General features: G+C 39.8%; 1 protein-coding gene across 2 annotated transcripts in view; it reads right to left on the bottom strand.

Annotated features, from left to right (window-relative positions):
- FMN1 (formin 1) overlaps positions 1 to 26,076 on the bottom strand; it is a 342,614-nt gene that overhangs the window by 159,254 nt on the left and 157,284 nt on the right. For both annotated transcript variants that reach the window (XM_045527700.1, XM_045527703.1), the window contains 2 exons: positions 18,141 to 18,904; positions 13,652 to 13,802 (listed from right to left, as the gene is read on the bottom strand). In XM_045527700.1, the coding sequence (XP_045383656.1) occupies positions 13,652 to 13,802; positions 18,141 to 18,904 (915 nt within the window). The remainder of the gene's footprint in view (positions 1 to 13,651; positions 13,803 to 18,140; positions 18,905 to 26,076) is intronic.

Below are 26,076 nucleotides of genomic sequence, written 5' to 3'. Positions count from 1 at the left end.
AGGGGACCCTTAGGTTTAATTTTTATTCTCATTTAATTGCCACCCATTCACATACCCACAAATTGAAAACTCTTGTTTTATAAATAATAGAAATCTAATTTGGAAAATCGAGTGAGAATTTTCCAGTGGGAATAAATTCTAAGAAGTGACACAAGATAATGCAAGGCAATCAGGCATGGTAACCCATCAGATACAGGTCTTCATGCACACGCACACACACACACACACAATCATGGGAGAAAGCTACTGACACAATTCCACTTTAGCTATAAAGTGGCTATTCTGGTGCCATTCCTGCCATTTCTAATATGGCAGTGACTGGAGATGGGACAGGTAAGCAATGGCTCCTCCCAGCCAACCCAGGAGGGAGTGCCCTCGGGAGGAGGAGGCCAGGACTGGAGTTGGCAGCCATCTTGCTTTCTCTCCTTGGAGAGAATGAGTGCTTCCTTGGAAACATGCAATTATTTCTTGGCGATGGCCCAGGAAAAGAAATGCTGACTCAGGCTCCTTCCTTGTCCCCCTTCTTCTGTGCTCCAGACCCCACTCTTTGGCATCACACTCAGGGGAGCTGGTTGGCTGGCGCTGTGGTGCCATATTATGAAATGTCATCTGACTTGGTGCAAACAAGCCCTCACTGCTAATGGCCAGCATGGACTGGAATGTTTCAGGATAGAGGCCTCTGTCAACTGGCCTGATAATGCCATTAAAATAAGCTTTCCACACACCACCTGATAATCTGTCCCATTAAATATTTCAAGGAAAACTAAGCTTCACTATTCTGTCAAAATGTTAGGTCTGAATCTCTTCCATGGCCTTATTTTTAGGGACACATAAAATTGCTCAGATGATGTTTACTTTAAGGATCTAGGCTCTTCACCAAGAAATGTGAAAAGGCAAATTGTCACCCTGTCCTGAGTCTGAGAACATATTTGGGATCCCAGCCCCGTACTGATGAGACAGAAAACCTTTTTATTGAGTTTCAGGCTGACAAATTCCATTCAGAAAGCAAATGTAGAGGAGGCCATAGCAGGTGAAGGCTCTGGCTGGGTGTGGGGTACAGGGTAGGGCTGTGTGCAGGAGGTACTTCTGATGGTTTTGGAGCTTTTGTTTCCTGTGGAAAACTCTGAAGCAAAATCACATGCATTTTCTCATTGCTCATGGAGTCTCGGGAGAGGAAATGACCAGGAGACATCCATGCATTCATTGCCTTGTCTTCAGATAGGACCAGAGCTACCAAAGCATGGCCATGCTGACAGCTTGATTTTGGACTTCTAGACTCCAGATCCAGGAGATAATAAATGTTTGTCGTCTTAAGTCACCAGTTTGTGATGGTTCGTTAAGTCAGCGCTAGAAAACGAATACAGGGCCTGATATTTTTATATTTCTAATAATCTTCCAGGTGATTCTTATGCTGCTGATCTATGGACCACATTTTGAGTGGTGAGGTAATTGCAAATGAATGTGTTATTTTATTCCCTATCACTGGAATGTAGCAGAGTGCCTGATATATATGTATGTATGTTTATATAATTCCTGCTGACTAGCTGGAAAGTTGTCCCTTTCTCTATCAATCTCCAGGGATTCCTCTCCTAAAGCTATTTACTCAGTCAATAAGGATTGCAAATAACTTTCTCATATAAGGCCAATCTTAAGTACACAGACAGCCACAATGCCCTCCTAAAACCTCAAATAGCCAAAGTTGCATGACCTTTGGACTTCCTGTCTTGTCTATATAATTTCTCATCTAATAATAAAAACTTCAACCTAGTCTCATATACGTATATCCTTGGTGAGTCAAGTAGGGCTTTTTCTTTCCAAAATTCAGAGTGTTAGGCTTTTGAAAAGAACACATGCTAATAATTACTCCAAGCTGGTTAGAGATAATGGGCAACAGAAAAGTTATTATCTTCAATGTCACTGTATGTCTTTGATATGATAATCATTGCATTCAAGATATCAGAAATGATGGATGGCCTTTGATTTAGACTGTATCCATGATGCAAATTACCTGGTTCTTTCCCACTCCTGCTTGGAAGGTGAAGAGCTAGCGACAGTGAGCATTCCTAGCTTCGGGGCCTTGAGCCACCGGATGGCAAAATCTGAGACAGAAATCAAAGGGAAACACTTCCCTCCTGTAAAGATACCTAAGGTAACTTTACATTTTCCTTTTGCAGACGTACTTCACCCACAACAGCCTCTCACATAGTCTTAATTTGCCAGTATTGCCATAATATACACTGTTTACAACGCAAGTCATTCTACTGTTAATTTTCTGGCTAACAACTGTTGATATAAATGCCACATTGCTTCTAGTAGGCTCACTGAGTTCCTTCCATAATTACAACGTGAAGATTCCAGAAAATGGTAGTGAGAAAAGAAAGATGAAATAGTACTGTATTTTAGTATTATTTTAGAATTGCTACAAGATTCTGTTAGGACTTGAAATGTATATCCTATTTCCCCAATAATTTACTCTTATTCTCCTTCTTACTCTCACAGCACATACTTTATCCTTCAGTCTTCCATGTGGAGTAACATAACGATCTAAGATATCTACTCACCACCACCCATAAAGAGTGAGCACTTACATCCATCGTGACTAGAATCATAAATACATGTACCCTGAGGTTCTCTCAGATAGACAAGAGCATAACAAACACATGGCAGGTGATTTGCCCAGAGATACCCATATGTCTGACTTCTGGTCCTGTGTCCTTTCCTTTGAAATAATTATTCTAGCAGAGATGCACATCCCTAATTAGTCATGTTGCAATAAGGCAATAGCCTTTAAGATGTGAAAGTCTAAATTACTCTGAGTTGTAGGGTAGTAGAGTAAAAGCCTTTCCACTTTTTTCCTCCTATAAAATCAGCCCGAAATTATGAGACTGAGGATCTGAAACACAAAATCTAGTTTTGGTCAAACTAGTAGACCCCTTCAATTTTAACACAGAAAATGTGAAGTTAGAAGTAGCTGGAGGAGCAGTAAATTCCTTGGCTTAGTGGTGGAAGGCAGAACATTGGACGTGCATGAAAGGGAGGCATCATGTACTGGGAAAGGTATGAGTGGATAAGAAGCTAAGGTGATTATTTTAAAGTTAGCACATGGAACAACTAGGTACCCAGTATATAATCCCATTTACCATAATCAGGAAGTATAATTTCCAGAGAAATTATGTCAGCTTTTGGATTCAGAGACATCAGGCACAGCAGAGGACGGCTTTAGGTCACATATTGGAAATGGGGTGATTATCGCAATTCTATGTCCTTCGTCCTTGGCTTCCCTCTCAGAATGCTGACAGTCAGGCTAACACCCCACACTCTAGAATATGTATGTAGCAGAATCCATCCCAGAGAGACAGCTAAGGGCACTGAACACTGGTCCTCTGTGGTGCAAGGTGGGAGTGGGATGGTGAAGCAACAGGGAATTTTTTGTTAAACTTTGAAAATCTGGAAAACATAATACAAAAAAGTAGCATATATATACTATACACAGTTTAAAGGATAAAAATAAAACATGTACTCACACCTACCTTAAGAAATTGAGACCTGCTAATACCTTTAAATGCCCTCCACCTTCCCCCACAATTTTCCTCCAAAGGAACCACTATTCTGAATTTTATGTTGACTATTTTTTTAAGAAAAAAGGTTTTGCCACAAATGTATAATTCCATAAAAATTTTTAGCTTTTTATGTTTCTCAACTTTAGGGCTATGTAATTATTCTTTTGAGACTTTACTTTTTTCACTGAACATCATGTTTAAGAATCATCGATGTGGATGCATGTAGCTGTGGTTCACTCTTTTTCAAAGCCATATAGTATGCCACTGTGTGACTATATCTCAATTCATTTATCTACTCTAATGTTAATGCACATTATTGTTGCTTGCAGATTTTGCTACTACAAAGGTTTCACAGACTTTTTCATATGTGTCACCTGGTTTTCTCTTAGCTATTTAGGGCAACATTGAGGGCATTTACCTCTGAGTATTTGGCTTAAATTCATTTGCTTTAACTGTATAGTTTTGCTCCAGTGGGACAAACACAGTAGAAATGGTAGGACAGATGGATGTTAGCCAGCCCTCTGGGGCCCAGGGACCATCAGTGAATGAGAGATGAGGCTTCTGGTTATAATCCAACCTTCTGCTCTCCTTTGGGGTAACACTAGAGGATATTTCATCATTCTTTTCCCTACTCCTGCTAATGGTAATGATGGTAGTAATAGTACGGTGGAAGCAGAAAACATTTATGTGCCAAGCACCAGGCTAAACATTTCACGTAGGATATTTTATTTTAATCTTCACAACTACCCTTTCAAGTAGTACCATTATTCTCACTTTACAGATGAGGGAACTATACAGAAAAGCCTTAGAAAGATGAGAACAATTGCTGCATGAATAAAGTGATGATTCAAAAAGAAAAAGCCAGGTCTATGGGTTTCTAGAAACTCCCTGCTGCTGCCCTACCATACTACCACCTTCCATACCTAGTCTAGTTGTGGCTCTCACTGGGTATGCTGGAAGAAGCAGCTGGTCACATATCTGGAGTTCGGCTTCTACGACAGCCTTGTCGTTGGCTTCCTGTTGCTCTAGGGCAAACACCAAGATCTCAGCTGGTAAGTATGGCCTCTGCGTGCGTCTGTGAGTCCTACCTCCTTCTCCACACACCTTCAGCCTCAGAGGCTCATCCCTTCCTTTGGTGGCATTTGAATGGCTGGATCCTATAAGGCTGAGATTTTTCATATATCTCCACACCCCCAAAAGTATATGTATACACAACAAAAACATCACATGGCCCAGTCTCTCCAAGGTCTTACTAGTGCATCCTAAACATAGTAGCTTTAGGCATTTTACCGCTAACATTCTGAACCTCATTCTTCTCTAAGCAACCATCCCAATGTCTCATTTTTTCCATTAGTAAGATGATCATAGTACAGAGTGATCTATTTATAATGAGCCCCAGCTCAAGCAGTGTGGCTTTCAGTTGGCCTCATTTTAAATGAATCTTTCTTTGTTAATTAACGTACCTTATCCCAATGTTGCAAGTAACATTTATGTTACTGAATTGGACAGGGAGGAAGAGAACCACACCCAAGGTGAAGGATCCAAAATCTTTAGGATCAATATGAATGCAATAACCATTTGAAAGCAAACTTTAAAAGCTTGTTTTTGTGCATATTTTAAACTAAGGAAGTTATACAAGAGAGTCTACAGGAGAGTGAAAAGTGATGTGATAATTAGGTCATGAATTAACCCCCTGGTACTTTCAGCTCTATACTATTTTTAAAGACCCCCTTCTCACCTCCTAGGATATTTTGCACATGCAAAATGCCTAATGTGACTAATAAGGTGCCTAGCATAAAAGTTAATTAATGAAAATGAAAACACTAAAACTCAGGTTATTTAGTAACCAAGGCCTGGAGCCAGATCCCAATTAAATCACTCTTGTGGTGAAGGAAGAGATCACAAGGCCCAATAGGTTCCATCTGGCTGCTTCTGTGGGTCAACATAGAGCCTCACGTCCACGTCAAATTAGCCTTTCCATCCTCTTCTTTCTACTGCAGTGAAGAGCTAAAGGCAGTCTTCCTCACATTGTACTGGGGAACTCCCAGGCTCTCCCACTCACGTGGAAGAGGCTTGGCAGCTAAGAAAGCCAGGTGTAAGCAAGTGGGATTCACTAGCTCTTCACAGTCCAACCCCTTTTTGTCATTCACTCCACTGGAGGGGCCCCTAAACCTCCAATCCCATTTGTACCCCACTGAGGAGATCTGATAACGGGCCTGGCAGAGCTGTGGCTTTTCATAACTTCTGGCAGGGGCCTCACTGACCCATAACATGATGGCTGCACACATGATTTCTTCTCATACTGTCTTTGTAAATTGACCATGGCTAACCTTGCTGCCCTAATCGGATCAATCAGAATAACATTTCTTTAGCTGCTGCACACTGGAAGCCTCCTGGGCTGAGGCATGACTTAGACTCAGGCTTGGATACACAAGGCGAATTTTTGAGTTTCCAGTGGTCTCAGGTTTCCTTTGCTTTTATCACAGTTGGTGAGCTTTGTAAGGCCCGTGTTTACAGCCATGCAAATTAGCCTCAGCTGGAGAGAAATCAGGTCAGGCCCAGATGAAATCAAGCTCTGGGTCAAAGGTATTTTATGAAAAATTGGAAGGATGGCCATAGCACAGGGATCAAGACAGACTATCCTAGGAAGTAGGTGGACAGCTTCGTCTGGTGTAACCTGAACTCTTGGCCTCTGGACCCTGGAAACTCTGCTGAGCGATGGAGGAAAGGGTGGTGAAGGGACACATCAGCCCAGTGGGGTCAGCCAGCTTGACCCGTGGCTGCTGCAGCCAAATGCATTTCTGTTATGCATGGACAACTATTGGGGGAAGTATTGTATTTTCGAAGTAAGAAACATCATGGTTGTGAGTCTGGTTTGCAATATATCCCATGTTGCTCATTGACCAGGCAAGGCCCAGATTCACTGTTTCATTCTACTCACACACATGAAGGTGTCCAGATAAGTTATGATATTAATATTTTGCATTTGGAGAACATATTTGAAAACTTCCCCTCCAGATGCCATTTTAGTTATAGAAACTAAGGTCAACGGGGTTACATGACTGGACACACAACCACCGCTAACTAGTTATCTTCAAGACAAGATCTCTGGCTCCTGATTTCCACTGCAGCTTTCTCTAACACATTTCCAGTCCTTTGATACCCCAGTACATAAAGAAATTTAATTTATTTAAAAATTCTACAGTATATATACATATCTTAAATTGAGGGATTATTAAAATCATAACAATTATTTCCTCAGTTCCCACATATCTATGACTGATACAACATGCTACTGATGGCTTAAGACAGCTTGATCTATCAGCTTGTGCCTGGGTCTGAGTGCTAAGATGCTGGTTCGTGTGTAATTCCCTTGTCTACCTGCCCTCGAATAAGTAAAATGAAAGTTAGTGCATCTTGAGTATCCTCATCTGCAAAGTAGAATTAATGATGAATTCATCTAATTAAAGTTTATCTTTTGATAGATGAGAAATCTGAGATCCAGAGAATGTAAACGACTTGCTCAGGATTCAATATTTGGTTAGAGTCAGAGTCAGAAGTAGAAACCATGTCTACTGACATGAAAGTCAGTGCTTTTTTCACTATAGAATGACCAGAAAATAAAATCCAGGCTTTGCTAAGTGAATTTAAAGTCAGGACTTGTAGTTAAATTCAGACTAACAGACCATTTGTCAAGTAATTAAGAACACAAGCTCTGGGGTTGTCGATGGAATCATTTCTTCACTCTACAGAACTGGGGGGTTCTGAGCAAATTACCCAACACCTCTAAGCTCCAGTTTTCTCAACTACAAAATGGGAGTAATTATAGTAACCACCTTAGTAGGTTCTTATGAAGATTAAATAAGTTAATACATGCCAGGTACTTAACCAAAAACCATTCATTTAACATTAGCATTATCCCTACTAGTGAAATCCTAATTTGAATGATACTAAGTAAGTCCAAGGTAATGAAGACTTCCTTCCTCCCTGTCCATATTAAGCACGTGCCTGTGAGTGCATGTGCATGTGTAGGGACTGCTTTGACCTTTGTGTACAACAGTGATGTGTGGACTTTGCAAAGCATTTACAGGTTCAGTTTCAAAAGCAGCCATATGACCTGGGTTTGTGTACATACAGGATCTTTCCTTATTATTGTTGCATTCTCACATATTTCTAAGCTTAGAACTGAAGGCCAGAGTAGCCAATGCCACCATCGAGGTCCCAGCAGAGATACTCAGCCTCATCCCATTGTCCAGCTCCGGCCCAGGCTACAGTCTGAAAAAAGGGTCTGTACTGACGATAGATGCATGAAGGCCAGGAAAATACAGGCAAGGCTTCAAAACTTTCCTCAACTAGCAGGAAAGGATAAATACTTTTTAAAAACACAAGTATTTAGAATGATTCTCTCATAGCATTTTATACAGTATCTAATCATACTTTGTGTTTTCTAATTAAATAACCCCAATCCATATTCAAATAAATCTTCACTCTCTTCAGATATAGAAGATTTTAAAGATGTGTGTGTGTGTAGGGAGGAAGTTAGGCAGGGAATACCAGATTCAGTCCCAAAGGAGCTAAGACTAATACTTCATAAATTTTTATACTGTGCTCATTCATTCTAAGCACTGGAACTATGCCTGTTAATGATTTTTATTCTACTAATACTTACAAGTCTTTCTAATATGCATTTGGCTCTCAATACTCTGTGTGTAATTTTCTGCCACACTTGGCCTCGTGGTCCACAATAAAGAGATTTAACAAGACTAAAGAGGGTGTTGAGGGGCAGTTACTTTCTTCTAGGTTCCATTTCTTGGTGCTCTAGGACAGAAACAAATTTATCTTTGTATCTCAGCATTCTAAGGTGCCCTCTTGTGGTTTGGGATAGGTAATGAGCATCCTCATGATACTGCAGCTGGCTGGAGACAAAAATCCAGATTAAGTTACTGTTTAACAGCCAACAAGAAAAACATAGCTGAACTCCAAGAATAATATTCAGATCCAACATTCTGAAAGAATCATTGATATCCATATTTGACATGTCCTAACCACCTTTTTTTTTTCCTACATAAAAAAGCAAATAAAGTAAATGTACAACTTAACTTTTTGGGCTGTCTCATTTCCAAATAAAATTTACAAGGTGGAATTTTTGTAAACTGGTGCCTGACATGGAGTAGAAGCTCCCGTTTCCTTTTGGTAAATTTGGCCAGTCAGGGGCCTTTAAAATGAAGAACAGGAAAGTGCTGATCATTCCAGATATCACTCAAGGAGTGTGGACACAGCACTAATGACCTTCAGGTCATATATTAGTACAATCAACACACGGGCAAGTTATTTCACTCACTGCTATAGATGATAACCCCTAACCCCACTGCCCATTCATCAAACACATGAGAAACGTAAAGGGGCAGACAACCTTGTCCCCACTCTAGGGGAAAACCCAACGTACATACCTTGCACCAAGGGAGCCCAGAGAAATTATCTTAGTACACAAAAGCTGAAATAATATAAACTTGGAAAGCAACAGGTTATGGAAACTCTAAAAATTTATGTTCAGGCTTCCAAACAATGTTCTTCTTCCACCCTTCTCCCCTCCCCAGTAAGCTGAGACACAAAGTCTGGGATTTGAGAATTACAGCTATGATCCTTGCCAAAGTGACCAAATTACAATCAATGCCGAAGGCTTTTGGCACCAGGAAGTTTCAACAGACTAGTGTCTGCTGAACCATCACAACCGCCCCTCCCCCAAAGTGCTCAGAGAATAGCCATTATCTCATTAATTCTTAAGAAATATCTACTAAAAAGACACACAGAGAGGAATGCTTTTATATATCTTACAGAAGAGGAAACAAATAGAGATGATTTATAATTCAAAGTCAGATCGTGGCATCTCAAGAGAGGAGGAGTATTGGCAGGTCACGCTGATTTTCAGAAAGTTGTTGGGCAAGTTTAGAATACAATTGGAAAGCTTATCAGAATCGCTAGTTCCTTGACAGGAACCAGAAGAAAGAATCTCAGACGATGAAGGCAGATTTCTGGCTCCTCTCGAAGGTGCTGACCTACCTTGACCAGGACAAATGTAACTTAGAGACAGTATAAATATGGGCATATCCACAGTGGAAACTCTTATCTTACAGTGCAAGGAGAGTACTTAAACATGAGACGAACACTAAATGTCTGAATGTATCATTAAAGGAAGTTGTGGAATACTTCTATAAATATTGAAAAATAAGAATGGTTCAGAAATTACTATTTGCCAGTAATTCAGGAATGGACACATTGATGTTTTAAGGCCAAGACAACCTTGGAGATCAAGGATGTTCAATAACTTCTTTCCAAGCATTCACATTAGTTCATAAATCTAAGAGATTAATGCAAAGTTCCAGAGAATACTTGAAGTATTTTTATAACCATAATTTCATTCTATTCTCATAACAACCATGTTAAGGACTTGTTATTCCCAATTTTATAGAGAAGAAATCAGTGTGAGAAGGTTAAACAACTTGCTGTGAAGGTCATAAGAGACAAAAAATAAGAGACAGTACCAAGTGTTGATGGTACAATCAAGGGCTGTTAATTTGAGCTCTGGTTCTCAATGTGGTTACTGCTATGTTTGTAGTGGCAGAGTGGTCTGGTGTCACAAATGAGAATGGCACTTACCTAAGTGTGCAATACAATTTTGTCATGATTGGTATTAAATATTATAGCTAATATTTAAAATGGAATTGATAGAGTCAAAGGAAACCACCAACTCCAAATCTACATATTTCTTTGCTGGAGTAAAGCATGTCTTTTTATTCAAAGATTTAGCTTTCTACAGGAAGACTCTGAAGAAAACTTTGATTTTACAACGTACAAAATACTTTAAATTCATACCAGTGTAGCTATATTTTAGTGATGATTTTAATAATAGCTGCTCTCATTCATAAATTTCAAATCAATCATCCAATAAAAGTTGTTACTATCACCTGTAGCAAACTACCATTTAAATAAAGGTATGTAGACACATGCCGAGGTTCCTGTACATCCTCTCAAGTGTTCATCATTATCAATGTCATCCCAGTTAAAAGTGTGCAAACCCCTATAAGTCACTTCCTTCACCCTTCTCCATTTCTCATGTGCCAAATGAGGGAACCAAATCAGATGATGGGTAAGATTTTTGTTGTTGTTGTTTAATTCTCAGACTACATGATAGAACAGGATTCCTGCCCAGTTAGAGAATATCTATCTATCTATCTATCTATCTATCTATCTATCTATCTATCTGTATATCTGCTTACTTTAAACCAGTGCCAGTGATGGAAAATTTCAATACTATCATAGAAGTTGAAACTAGAAACTAGCACCTGAGCTTCTATCCATTACTTCTGAAATCTGAACGTGGAACGCGCCGGGGATGAAGACCAGCTCTGTTTCAGAGACGTTCACGTGGATGACTCCGTGCTGGCTGGCCCCCTACAGCTAAGATTCAAAACGCTGAATCTTAGTTCTTTCTTCAGTTCAGTCATTATAAAAAGACCTACTTGGCAAGTTTTTTCCTGGTCTTCTCGTATGGGAACCACTCATGATTAGGCTGAAGGAGTTGGCCCCCAGTGCTGAAACTCCTCAGCTGTTCACAACCTCTAAAACCACTTTCATTTTCATTTCAAGAGAAAAGAAAACAAACATCTGACTCTCAAAAGAGACCAAGGGATCCATCTTGATGTTGGAAATCTAGCCACAGGCACAGAGAGAGGGCTCACAGGAGGCAGGTTTGGAGTTTTCTGGCATTGGTTTGGCTTATTTTCTTTAAAACTTAAAACCTCAGCTCTAAGGTAGGCTACAAAGCTCACTAAAAACTTTAAGCAGCATTATTACCAGAAAGCTCAGTAGATGCACATTTTGGTCTCCATTTACAGAAAACAGTGAACACTACACATGTGCATAGATTCTGTGGGGCAATGGCAACCTCCCTGTTCAGAAGGCTTAAAGAAGAGTTCAGATGAAGAGTATTTTTGCCCTCAGACACAGAACAAAACAAACACTTCAAGTACTAACTGCCTCAGTTAAAACCCTTTGTTGAACAGGCAAACAATTATGAGATAAGAAATAAGAATGACCAACTGCTTTGATGTTTTAAAAACAAATATTCATTCACCAAAACAGATGTGATTGCTTTTATGAGTAAATGACGTGTTACCAAGCATTCAGAGAGAAACAAATAGAATAATAGCAATCTAAGATGAAACAGAGAACACAAGTGAGCTTAGTATGATATTTCCTAAGAAAACATTCAGTGAAGTTTCTGGTTAGTCAGAGAAGCCTTCCTGGAAGAGGCAAATGGAGTCTGGCTTTGGAATACAGAGATTTTCCTTTTGCTTTTGGGGTAGAAATAATAGTTTTCTATTTCTATAGATGGCACTTAAAAAGCTAGCCTGGTTACAAGATACACTTACCTCCATCTCATATAAATCTAACTGCATAGGCATATATTTTATGTATATCAGTTGACTTCTTACCTGGAACTTACTATTTTATTAGGAAAAAAATCAAATTGTTCCATGCAATATATCCTCTTAAATTTTACTCTGATATTTAGTTATTATTAGGATATTTTTCTCATGACAACACAATTTCAGTGTACTTGACAGATGAAAAACTTTGATCATGATTTTTATCCATAATTCAAGTCTGTGAGAAAATCTGATTTGATCCACAGAAAACTGCATTCAGACTTTTCCCATTTGTTTCCTCCTATTAGTTGCAGCTGATTGCATAATTGTAGCATTGAGAAATGAACAGATAAACCCCCCTATAAAATTTAAGAAGGAAGGGTTGATGATAATAGCATTTGGTATCATACACTTTTCAAAACACTATCTCAAACCCTCTTAGATGTGAATTTCACAGCATCCTGGTGGGCCAGGTAGATTCAGAAATTGTTAGTACTGTTTCACTGACAAGGGAAAATGTGAGAAGGAAGAGAACCAGTCCACACTCACATAGCAAATCAATAGTAGAACCAAGTACTATATTTTTTCCTCAACACCATCTCTGCTACTATCAAAACACTAATGCAAAAAATGAGACCAACTAGCATATGTTGGGGGCTGATGGTGTGCCAGCAGTATCACACCACTGAATCATCACTTAGTACAACATTCTGAGTAGTCGTCATCTCGTGTTATGACACGGGGACCGAGGCACAAAAAGCGGCAGGACCTAGAGCCTTTGACTTAGATCTCACAGCCAGTGTCTGGCAGAGGCACGATTTATCCTCATGTCTGTCTGACTGCCTGACAATCATAAACTCATTCTCTTACAGGTGGCGGGTGGCTCTCAGTTTTCAAGTCTTTGAATCATTACTCAGAAGTCAACTTCTCAACGAGGCCTACCCTGAACACTCTGTTGAAAACTGCAGACCCCTCCCCGCCCTGCCCGGTCGATACTCCTTCCCCTGCACTACTATGTGGTTGGCATGGCAGGTTTGGTGTTCAATGCCGATTGTTAATATAAGCTTCACAGGGCAAGGATCTTTGAGAGTTTTTCTTTTCTTTGTTTTTAATCAACATATCCCAAATGCTTAGACAGTGCTGTCCAGAATTTTTTGTAATGATGGAAATGCTTTATATCTGTGCTATCCAATATGGTAGTTAGTAGCCTCAAAGTGGCTGGTGCAATTGAAGAACTTTTTTATTTTATTTAATTTCATTATTTAAATGGCCACATGTTACCATACTAGACAGTGCAGGCCTAGAACAATGCCTGGCACAATAAATCCCCAATAAATATTTGTGAAATGACTGAATTTATAAATAAGACCTCTTTTCCCGTATAGTCTACAGGCTACTTTCACTAACAGCAAATTACATTTTATATTTCTTTCAACAGAAATAATGGCTGAAAAAGTCTAGATTAAATTTTGAAAATTCAGATGATATGGCCAAAGCAGCACAGATTTCTTGAACTATTGGTTCCTTTTCACCATTGACAATTCAAAACCTTCCAAAACATTTTCTGAAAACAGTGAAAAGCAAACCAGAAGCACATAATGAATTCCCATGAATGACAAAAATATAGATGTAATTACAACTATTACTATAATCACTCAATACCTTTTTGACCTTGTTTTTTTTCTCATAGGTCTCTGACAGAGGCTTTTTCTTCTGCTGAGTTGTGTCTTTGGAGAATAAATACTCAAATTCACTGGGGTCCCGAATGTCAGGTTCTTCTAAGGAATCCCATAAGGTTGGCGCAGCATTTTGGCTTCAAAGAGAAAATGACATGTTAACCACAAGAACCAAAACAGAAGAGGATACAATGAAATCTTTTTCTACATCATTTTTTATTTTGTTTTTTGAAAACACAAAAAACCCTAATACAACTTGGAGAAAAGCTTTTCATGTTACACATTTTTAAAAGTCAAAATACACCATAGAGCATTAAAATACACACACACACACACACACACTCTTCTAAAAAAAGAATAGTTATTAGATACTATCAAAGAGAGAGCTCTAGAGAAACCTCCTGAGACCAGAAATCCTAGGCTTCAGCCTATTGGGGCCACCCAAGCTGCTCCTCCTTCAGTCTGTGGCTTTTCCATGATGGGTAAAAATGGGTGTCATATAAAGGCTGAAGAGATAACCGATTTTGAGACTTTGACAGGATAATTCTTCAGTAGACTGAAAATAAGTACTGAGATAAAGATCTCCCCCCTCTTTGGAATTTTTCTACCAGTTTTAAACATGGTTTTCAGGATTAATGCAGGTAAATTCAGTAGAGGGCCCTTCATATGTCGACAGGCTATGCTCATTTAAAAATACTGATTTCTAACATCTTAGCCTCCTAAATAATATGAACAACAGAAACCAACCAAAGAACTCCTCCATTATACCCTCATGGGGATTCAACTAAAGCAGCCCAAGGGAAACTGTGTTCTGGTTTGTCTTCTAGAAACAGGGGCACCCTCGTTTTGAAGGAGAGAGAGAAAAGCTGTCATAAACCAGGTACATCAGAACAGCCTCTGAGCTGACTCGGAGGGGCCGCTACCCAGGCTCCCCTCAGTCAGGACACATTTTCTCCCAGTGTCTACTTTCCTAACCTGCCTTAATTTTAAACACTTATTAACTCCCACAGCCCGAAAAAAATAAGTCTCATTTACATGTTCACATTTTGCAACAGGTCTATCTTTCCCATGAAAGATGACATTTTGGCTCTGGCTACATTCACCTCTTCTCTCCTCCACATTCATTATAATTTTTCTAATAATTGAACCATTTAATAGTATATATGCAGCATATGGAAGCTATAAAGTATAACAATATAATGAACATCTGGGAAACCATCAGCCAACTCAAGGGCCAGAACATTTCCAGTGATGTCCATCCATCTATGTGTTCCTTCCTCAGTTATGCCCCTCTGCTACTCACTTAAATTTGAAACACAAACATCACTAATGTTGAGTGCTTATCTCAGTGGCACTGAGGAAGGGAGATCTTGATTGGGGAAGACAGCCAGGGAATTTTGGAGCATGTTAAGGGCCACTGATCTGGGCCTCAGGAAGCTTCTGGGCAGCTTAACAGAGGTGTCTAGAAGGTGATCCTGTATGTTGGGCAGACTGTTCAGACCCATCCCCCCATCCTGCACCTGCTTGGCTCCAGCTCCAAGGACTCTGAGGTCAGGCCAGTAAGACTAGTGTATAACTCACTCATATGCTGGAGTAAATTGGCTTTGAGAGTCAAGTTGAGCACCTCATCATAATTTACAACATTGTTTCTGTGGGAAAGGCATTTCCAATACTGAGTAAGAGAACTGTGGAATACCACCTCACAGAGAGTTGGGAGAAAGTGGCATTTGGTAGGTCAATAATAAGGACCTGCTTACAATGGATGGCCTGCCATAATGGTCAACTGTTTTCTGACCACTGAACATACAACTCTAGCACAAAATGAAGGAAAAGGGGGAAGGAGAGGGGGAAGGAGAGAAGGGAGAAGGAGAAGGGGAAGGAGAGAAGGAAGGAGGGGAGGGAGAGACAGGAAGGGAGAGAGGGAGGAAAAGGAGAAACTTATTAGGAAACTGAAAAGGTAGTTAGAAGAGGATTTCTTTTTCTTTAATTAAATGTCACTTTCCTATTCCAGAAATCAGAAAACAGACACCAAAGAAGGCAAATGGCAAAAGAAAAAAAATATCGGTTCATGCTAATAGGGAAAAGCAAGCTAGGTAGATGAGAAACAGTGCATATATAATGTTGAAAATTTACATTTTGATCCTGGTTCCCCAGAAGACCAAGACCAAATTTTATCATTTATACATTATATAAAGTGCCTATCCCTCTGGTTGTACAAAGTATTAAAATACCATGTCACCTCCTTTAAAAGAACACACTCCAAATATTTTAACTTTTTTTTTCATAAATGAATACTACACAGACCCTTTAGACCATTTTCATTTAAAGAAGTAGTCATACTGAGAGGTAAAAAATATTTTGAGGGACCCACGATAAAAGAGATTGAATGTGTGGTGCTGACAGGAAGTGGCCACATTGGTGTCTCAACACATCGTAGAGAAGCAGCCCCCATGCCCTGGTTCAGACTCAAGGCTGACACATTCACTAAGCAGGGCTCTAGTGAGGTCCTGTTTATCTACTTTTCATTTTCCTCAAAAACGAAGCCCTAGATTTATGGTGAAACCAATGAGAGCTTGAGTATTCAGCTTTCTTCCTTCTCAAAATGGCCAACTACATAAGGAGAAAAAAAATGCAGACAATGATAAGCCCCGGCTTGCCTTTATCCAACCTTGAATAGTGGGCAAAGGGCCCGTATCTCCCAGTGGGACTGTTCTGTGGCTGCTATGGTCTATCATAGTATCCATAGCTCATGACGTCTCTCAGGGAATGAGGTGAAGGCAAGCTAGTGAGACACAGGTGTGGGACAGCTCCATGCCGTCGGAACACACTACTCCAGGGCCGGCAGGTGGGACTCATCACGCTGGAACAGCCACACACTAATTTGAGAACACTAATAAAGGAATATGACTCAAAATAAGTATTCCAGGAAATTACTTAGAAAATTATTTCTTAGGAAATATCTGAGTCTTGATTGGGAAAACGGGAATACTAGTACTTTAGTTAATGGTAGAAGCTATTACACGATCATCTCATTTTTTTAACTGTGCATTTGGGAAATTATAAAGCATAATTAAATTTTGAAAAAAGTATCAGGATATTCTACAAATAAACTCTTGGCCTTAACTTTTTGGTGAGAGGAAAGAGGACAATATGAAGCACGTAATCAACTTAGTTCACCATATGCTTAGTTTTAAGGTAAGTTCTAGTCCTATAGTGATTTCTTGTTTTTTTTTTAGAGATGGAGTCTCACTCTGTCACCCAGGCTGGAATGCAGTGGCATCATCACAGCTAACTACAACATCAAACTCCTGGGCTTAAGCAATTCTCCTGCCTCAGCTTCCCAAGTAGCTGGGACTACAGGTGCGTACCACCACACCTGGTTAATTTTTAAATTTTTTGTAGAGACAAGGTCTCACTATGTTGCTCAGGCTAGTCTTGAACTCCTGGGCTCAAGCAATCCTCCCACAGTTCTGGGATTACAGACATGAGCCATTGTGCCTGGCCCCAGTTGTTTTAGAATTGTGAATTGCATGTTATTTTTAGTATCCTGCTTTCCCTAAGCAAAATGTTATATAAATTGAAGAACTCATTACCACATTTTGATCTGGGGGCTAAGTTTTAAAATGTGTTCTATAATTGCTGCTTTTTGCAAACAAACTTCAAAACTAGAAAGTGGTCAGGAAACAACTCAACATTTCTTTCATTGTCCTCCTGACAGGCTCAGAGAGGAAGCAGAAGAAATCAAACTCAAATCTGTTTCAATGCAAGTGTCCGAGGGACCACGAGCAAGATGCTTTACAAACACAGCTTTGCAACCTGTACAAATGGAAGATGATTTTTAGCTATTCATATGCTGGCACTTCTCTGAAGGGGAACAAGGTATAAAGAAAGATGTGAGAGCATTTAGCAGTTAGAGGAACCACAGTTCAAACAGAGAGAGATTATATTTTAAGACTCTCCTTTGATTCAAAGAGTAACTCAGCCACGTCTCGTCTTTTAATAAAAAATGAAAAATACACACGTTACATATCTAGATCATAGGGTTGATGAAACCACCTAAAAATAAGATGGTGGGCGACTCATAAAAGATATTATAAAAATCCTCAGTGAACCTACAGTATAAATACAGGATCAATTTCTTTATGATTATTCATTAATTGCAGTGAAGTCAGAGATGATCCTAACTTAGACTTGGACTTTTCTCTAGTCTGTAAAATGGGACATTTACCTTAGAGAAGACCCAAACACTGAACACATTGTTTCTCCTGCCCTTAACCCGTAGAGAATACAGAAAGGACCTGGTGGAGGCAGACATTCTTCCCAAACATCCCAACCTTGTTTATCCAAGGCATTCACTGTATCACATTTGATAATGGGTACCACACTATGGAGATGTTGAACTGGTATGAATAAAATATCAGGTGAGCCAAATCCTGGGAATTCACAAACTGAGAATGGGTTAGGGGAGAGCTTACCTCCTGTCACTTATTTGTATTCTAGTCCAGTATAAAGGCTTCATGGGACAACTGGGCTCAATGGCTGGTTTTCGAGGACACTGGCTGGAAGAAGAGCTGAGTCCGAAGAAGAGCCCGGGAGGGGGTGGGGGTACAAGTCCTGGGGGTATAGGAGGAGGAGGGGGGCCCCCGGGGTTGGGTGGAACCAGGGAGTTAGGAAGCGGTGGTGGGGGTGGAGGTGGCGGAGGTCCGGCACTTGGAGGTAGAGGAGGTGGTGGAGGGGGCGGCGGAGGCCCAGCACTCACAGGTGGCATTGGAGGTGCTGGTGACAAAGGTCCAAGTCCAGGCGGGAGGGGAGGTGGGGGAGGAATGGATGCAAGTAAGGGAGGTGCGGGCGGGGGCGGTGATGTCTTCTGCTGATTTGATGACATGCCTTCCACAGATTGAAGTGATGTGTGGCTGTCTTTGCTGTCATTTGGGGGAGAAAGTTGGCCTAAAGAGGAGATATTCAGCTTTTTGGGTACTATTTGGTTACTTCTGGTTGCCTTGCTTTCACCCTCACAGGGCTTGAGGAAGGTCTCTCTGTCTGTCTGGATGCACACGTTTCTGTAGGTCTTTGGAGGGCAGTCATCGTCGGTGGAGATGCAGGCATCTCTCCTCTCCTCACATCCTCCTCGCCATCGGTGTTCTAACTCGTGTTTGAGATTTTCAATGGTTTCTTCTAGTCTCGCTGTTACCACCGCATGCTCCCCCCGGATATGAAATGCCTGAAGTTCAAACTGGGCCTGTAGGAATCAGTGAGAAAATAATGAGTTTATTTAAAAACAAAAAATCAGAAATGAAAAATTCAATAATACCTTCACTGTGTCACCGTAGCAATGTCCATATATTAAATAATGCAGAGAAATTCTTTGGTGAATCCAAAAGGGTGTACATTTCATTTTATGAATTTCCCAAGGACCTACACAGCTGGGAGTCAAAGTGTAATTTCATATAATCTGAGCTCATGTGTGATAATTATCATGGATTAAGGCTTAAAGTAAATCTGTTACCTAAGAACTTGTGCCAGGTTTTAATATCAAATGCAAAACAAAACTTTTAATAAAGCTCTTTGAACATGCTTGAATATATGTTTTCAAACTTTTGGCTTTGGTTTAGAAAAAGAAAACTGTAACAAAATAGATTTGGAGATCCTTCTGGCTTGAAGCTGCTATTCTCACATTGGGTTTCTAGGACAATACAGCAGAAACAATCAACAGGCATGAGAAGAAGCACTGATACGTATTTTTAAAAAGTTCCTATTAATATATGAAAGCTGCCCAAGATCAGTATTTGTTTGTTTCATAATAAAGTAATAAATAAGCAATATAAATGCATAATGATATTAAAATATACTATTTTCTACTTTCTACAGCATTTTAAACTGTATTTTATAAGACAGTAGTCTTTTAAATATGTATTGCCTCAGTTATTTTAATGCATTGAGTCTCTGGTTTCATACTTGTTAGCACAGAGCTGATATACTCTCAGTCATAACGAACCCATTTCCCAGCATTCAAAGCCATTTAGCCTGTTACAGTTAATTTGGAAGCAATCAAATTTAGAATTTTATTAGAGTTTCCAAAATCCAATTTAATAGCAATTAAATATTTTTGGTGACCTTACTGAATTTTTGCCTCCCTCACCAGATTATAAACTCCACAAGATAAAATCGGTGACAGTACTGTCTCTATTTCTGTATCCTGGGAACTAGCACAACAAATATATAACATTGAAGAGATGAATGGATAGAAACCACTGTGACAGTTATATTCACTGACATTGTCCCAAGAGTCTTCATGGGACAATGGCTAATCAAGACTTTCTTCACTATAATTTCAGCCCACAAATATCTAGAACACCCAAGTGTATACAAGTGCAGATCCCTTTTGCAATGAAAACATAAAGAAATATTTTTAATGGCCTAGTCAGGCAAGGTAGAGACATAGAAAGCTTCTCTACCTTCACAATAACAACTTTTAATTATTTTTTACAAGTTTCAACTTTTCCCTAATAACCATTCTCATAAACCACTTACTGGGATAGTCTGGTGGAATAGTTGGAAAATTTTAAGTTTTTCTTTAGTTTCTTCATCTATCAGCACAGCTGCTCAAGGACACCGGATGGCCTGAATGCTACAGATAGCCCCGCGACCCCCTGCCAGATGCCAGAGGGCGTCTAGGTTTGTGCAAAGCCCATGCAGACCAGAGTAGGCCACCTCCGGTTACCTTTGGCTCATTAACATATCATCATAATATGAAAAAACCTCCCCTAAGAAAATATATAAGTCACTATTTTCTGTACATGAGATGCATGAAAAAGCATGTATGTGAACTGTATCTGCACAATCTGAAACTCTACCCTGTACGTACTTACACGCCTCCTCCATCCGGCATCTAAGTCTTCAAAGCTCCCACCCCTCACTTTACCCAGGGAAAAGGTGCCTTTAGAGTATAAGCTCCCTTTCTCCATTCTTTGGTCACTGAATTAAAACCTGAATGCCTTACCAATTGCACCTTCTTTTTTTGTGGCCAACATAGAGTAGAGAAAGAACACAGGGTTTTGTTAACAAACCAACCCCTAAATAAACATCCCTGGTTGGTAGAACTTACAGACAGTTTTACCAAGGCTAACCTTCTCATATGTGGGCATGGCCACCCTGAGCCAGCGCTGAAGGAAGGGGCTAGTTCAGAGCACCGTCTCTTTCTTACATAGCACAGACGTTAAGTGCCTGAGCTTGGATTCCTATCACCTGTTTCGAGTACAAAGTAAGGATAACAGTGAGCTATCTCTAGGGCTTTTATAAAGGTAAAATGAAATACTTCATATAAGATAGCAGGCATCATGCCTAAACACAGCAAGTTCTGGATAAATGTTACTGTTAGTGCCTGTTGCAAATGATAATATTAGAGTAAGAGACTAACACGTTCCTAATCATTCTTATACTATTTAAAATAATGCCACCTCTGTTGAGTGATAGGCATAAAACTAGGCAAAGTTCAAGCCATCAGCATAAGCAAAGTACTACAAATAAAGTTTCATACAGCTTTTTTGAGGTCTGCTACCAGTTAAATAAAATTAATTTCAAGCTTCATTCAACCATGTGGTCAAGATAATCTTCCTTTCAGCCTCCCACCCATCTCCACCTTCATCTCCTTCTCTCCTGTCCACCTCCACCCATCCCAGCTCTGAGTTCCACCCTGGGCCAACACATGAATTTCATCCTAATGACTAGCTCAGTTCTGTCACAATAAAACCACTCTTGGTTGTTGTTCCCAACTAAACCTTCTTCCAAGAAGGGTAAGAGTCAAATAATTTTGAGGAGGCAATAATTTGACTGAATCCTCAGCTTCTTAATGACATGAAAAAGTTGCAAAGGCACGTTCCCCTTATTAGAAAACTGACCTGTATCTATAGCAAAGGCGCTGGTCCGCACCTCTCATCCTTTCTAAATACCTCTCAACCATGATCTTTTACATCTGTTGAAGGTGATATGTATACCCACGTATCATTTTGGCAGCTCTGATTTAATGCATTTGTTTAGTGTAGCGGGCAGAACACACACTGGGCATGTTATTTAACTTCTCTGTACCTCAGTTTTCTTGCAAGAAAAAATGGCTTTAATAATAGAGTGCACTTCACAGAGCAGTTATGAGAGAGAGATGAATTAACACATGTAAAACAAAATCTAGAGGAGTGTTTGGAACACAGTAGGTGCTATTTAAGATGGCTGGCATTATTATTGTCTCTTTAATGCCTGGCAGACCAGAGGCCATCAGCTTGCTCTGGACTCAGCATGCTTCTCACACCATGCCCTGTCTGCACTGCTGTAGACTTCTAAAGCAAAAATAAAGATATCAAAATCATTCTTTAACCCCCTCTAGCTGCCATGCTCTTGCTCACCCCACCCCCCTTTCCCTCACAGCAGAGTTTTTTGGAAAAAAACAAAAAAACATGCTTTATCTATTTTCTCATCCATGCAATTTTCATCCAATTATGACTGGCCTCCAGCCCCACTATTCTATTGAAAACTCCATGATTTGATTGTGACATTCGGTCAGCATTTTTCGGTGATGCTGCCCTCTCTGCTAAATGTGTTAGAGTTGATTATTGTGTATGCTTTGAAATTCTCTCTGCTTTCCTGAACTTCTGATTCCACCCTCTCCCCTTTTTCCTCTACTTCTCTGTTCTCTCTAGTCGACATATGGACTCCTCTTCTATCATTCATCCCTTACACGTTGTTCTCCGGGCATCTTCCTTGCCATTTTTCCCTTCTCACACTACACAATCTGGTAAATGACACTCATGCACTATATGTTGGTGCCTTCTAAACTGGTATCTTAGGACCATAATTCGAACTATCCTCTGCATTAATCTACCTTCATATCTAACAAACCACCTCACATTCAACATGTTCAAAACTGAGCTTATTGTTGCCAAACCCCAATTGGCTCCTCCTCTGAAATTCCTCCTTGCAGATAATGGCCTCATCACTTCCCAGTCATCACATCCAGAAACCTGGACTTCTTTCTCTCTCTCATTCTCAACACACTGTTTGTCAACAAGTTTCATGATTTCTCTAATTCATTCCTTTCTTTTCACTCCACTGCTTCAACCTTTTGTTGGGTTCTCTTTAGCTGGACAATAGCACAGCCACCTAATTTTCTGGACCCAAGTTTACCCACCCTGGTTCCAGGAAGATTTTGAAAAAAATAAATTGAGATCATCATTCCTTAAAATCCCTTCAATAATTTGCCATCACTTAAAGACTAACACTGCAACTTTTTAGCACAGACATACCAACAGCTCTTCTGATCTGTTTTCTGCCTTTTTCCACTATTGTCTCCTGTCTCTTCCCCAGATGTGCCCCAGATTCCAGTCTTATGTAACTTCTGGCTTCTCCCAGGATCATGTTCTTTCATGCATCTGGGCCTTTGCAAATATTGTCCTCTCCAAATACCCTTCCCTCTGCTGCTAATACCCAAGGTAAGGAGCAGATTACCAAGTATAGATTCCATGAATGTGTTCCTCACTGTATTCGCTGATATGGAGAATGTCCAAGTAAGAAGGAAAACAGTACATTTCCTTGTATTAATACTCCACACCAATACGCTGAGATAACAGTAAGAAATCCTTTAGTGGTCCTCCTGGGCCACTAAAATTTAAATGTCTCCAGCCCTCCCCCTGCAAAAATCTTACCTTTGCCTTTGCCTGTTTCTTTTTCTCTCTCTCTTATCATTCCAATTTTGTCTTGGTTGTGTTCATGAGCTCAGCATGACAGAATACTCAAAGTGATTAAAGCAATAAGCACCTCATTCATTCTCTATCTGCCCATATGCTATCAATTATTTCAAATTGTGCCTGGCTCTATTGTAAATGAAACATCTCAAGTTCATGCATACCAGGAATTGAGCCTTTAAATGAGTTTTTAAACTCTATTTTTCACTCTATTTCCTGTTAATTACCACTTCAACTTTGTACATGGAAACTATGTGCTGTTTCCCCTCCTTTATCTAGATTCATAGCTAGAACAACTGGTAATGATTCGATAATTCTAACACAGAGTAGAACTTTCTATCTGATAATCAACAGAACAATTTGAACAATCTTTGCCTGAGATCCTTTTTATGAAGTCTTTATGAAACGTCAAGCCCAGACCCCTCCAGCCAAAACTACAGATAGGGTCAAAGGTACATAATGCTTTATATCCTGTTGACTTTCTCCTTTACTTCCACATTGGAAATGAGCTGGTAAGTGGTAGACAATTACAAACCCTCTGTTCATTTTTAGATCAGTGTTCTTTAGAACATATAAAGCATCATGTGTTTCCCTTTTTACCTGCTAAAAAACAGCTGCTTTTCTGCAATGACCTCAACACATGATTTGAAAGGAGACAAGTGCTGAGGTCTGACATCTTTCCAGTCTTCAAGTTTTATCCACTTTCCTTTCCTTAAAACTTGTTTGCTTCTATTGCTTTCATTTTTAGTCACCACCCCTTCACAACTGAAATAGTCGGTTAATCTATGCCCATCTTCTAAGCAAGATTCAAACCCACTGCCTTTGAGAGGGGAATCCCAGTTAAACCATTGTTTCGATCACCCTTTTCTTTCAGTGGCACAATTATTATCTTTCTAATGGAGTGGTTCTCAAGCCAGGCTCCCATTAGAATCACCTGGAGAGCTTTTTATTATAGATGGTACTGGGGCTCACATCCATCTCCAGAGATTCTCATTTAATTAGTCTGAGATGGTGCCCTTGCACTGGTATCCTTAATGCTCTCCATAGGATTCTGATGGGCACCAGAAGTGACACCAACAGCAACTGTTCCTAATCTTTACTCTGCTCCAACACAGCTGAGATAGTGTAACATCACACTATCAGTGGGTTCTTTTGGCAATGACTTCTACTTGAGTCATTTCAGAATCTCCAAGGAAATATGCAGTATTCGATAAAGCCCCTTCCTAATCTGACATGTACCAATAATGGGAATGTCTCTTCATTGCCCATGTTGAGAATAGTTATTCTACATGGTAGATAAGCCTACATTTTTTCCATAATGTACATTGCTCCTCAAAACTTGGCTTTTGCCTACGTTTTCAGGTATTTCCCTACACTTTCCCTATGTTGTGCACCACTACAGATTCAAACATATGATCGAGTCCCATATCTTTATGCTTTTGCACATGTGATTACCTCTACTTAGAACATCTTTTCTCTCCATGTTTACTTGTGAAAGCCCTGAAAAAAATTAATCAAGCTCAATTGAACCTTTTGGCTTACACTTTTCTTGATTCTTAACAAAAGTTTTCTTTTGTCTTTGTTTCCAAAGAACTTTCTAGGTTTATGTTGCATTACAGTCATTTATGTTTATCTCCTTTGCAAATCTAAAATCTCCAGGCAGTTGGGGGCCACACCTTATTCATGTTTGAACCTCCAGAACATTGCATACTACTTGCCTAGTTAGTGATCCATAAATGCTTGAATTGATTTCTTTAGTTTTAAATACTATGACTTCCTCGTGCCTCTGTATTATGTACCTAACTATACACGAAGCTCCAAAAAAAAAAAGAAAGAAAGAAAGAAAGAAATTAAAGGGAGATGAAGTTCCCTTCCTCTTTAATATGCTCATACACAACATAAACTGTAAGAACACCTCAGGGTTGTCAATTTTTAACCATTATATACAGACTAACACTGAAACTAGAGCAGATATGCTGAAAGCTCTTCTGATCTGTTTTCTACTTTCTTCACTTTGGCTCAGAAAACTCAAAACATCTAAGTTGGTTTTTTAAGTGAAAGTACTTCTAAAAGTTGATGTTGATATGTTTAGTTTTAATGGTTCAAAATCAAGTAGACAAGAATTCTCTCCACAGTGAGCTCAAGGGCTATTCCCACACGTATAATAAGCTATCCAGTAGAACGGAACTGCATTTGTGATTGTAATCTGATTAGGAATTGGGCTCTAGGCAACTCCCCCAGTCTCCTCTGGGGCTGGTTCTCCCTTCCCCTACCAAATCCTCATTATTTTTTAATATCCTCCACATCACCACTGCTCAGAGATATCATCGAAGGAACACACTGTACTGAAACCCAAGCAACAGAGGGAGACTTTTGTCTGTCTGGTCCCCACAAGCACGTCTGTCAAAAAGAAGGTGGAAAAGAGCCTACTGATGAAAGACACCATGTTGGTGCCAAGCACTGTGGAAAAATCATCCATTAGTATTTTGTTGTTATGAACGTTCTCTCCCAGTGGTGCTGCCAGGCTCAATAAAAAATCAGGTTATCTGCTGTACAGCTTGAGTAAGTCAGTCTTTTCTAGGGACTTTTTCAAATTCTATATCCCTAGCTTCGGGAAAGCTAGACTATTCCTGGGGGCTGCACAGAGGCACAATACAGCTTTGCCACATCAGAAAAGGGC

This window comes from Lemur catta, chromosome 1 (assembly GCF_020740605.2).
Source record: "Lemur catta isolate mLemCat1 chromosome 1, mLemCat1.pri, whole genome shotgun sequence".
Taxonomy (NCBI): Eukaryota; Metazoa; Chordata; class Mammalia; order Primates; family Lemuridae; genus Lemur; species Lemur catta.
The sequence above is the reverse complement of the archived record's forward strand: the minus strand, read 5'-3'. Positions and strand labels throughout refer to the sequence as shown.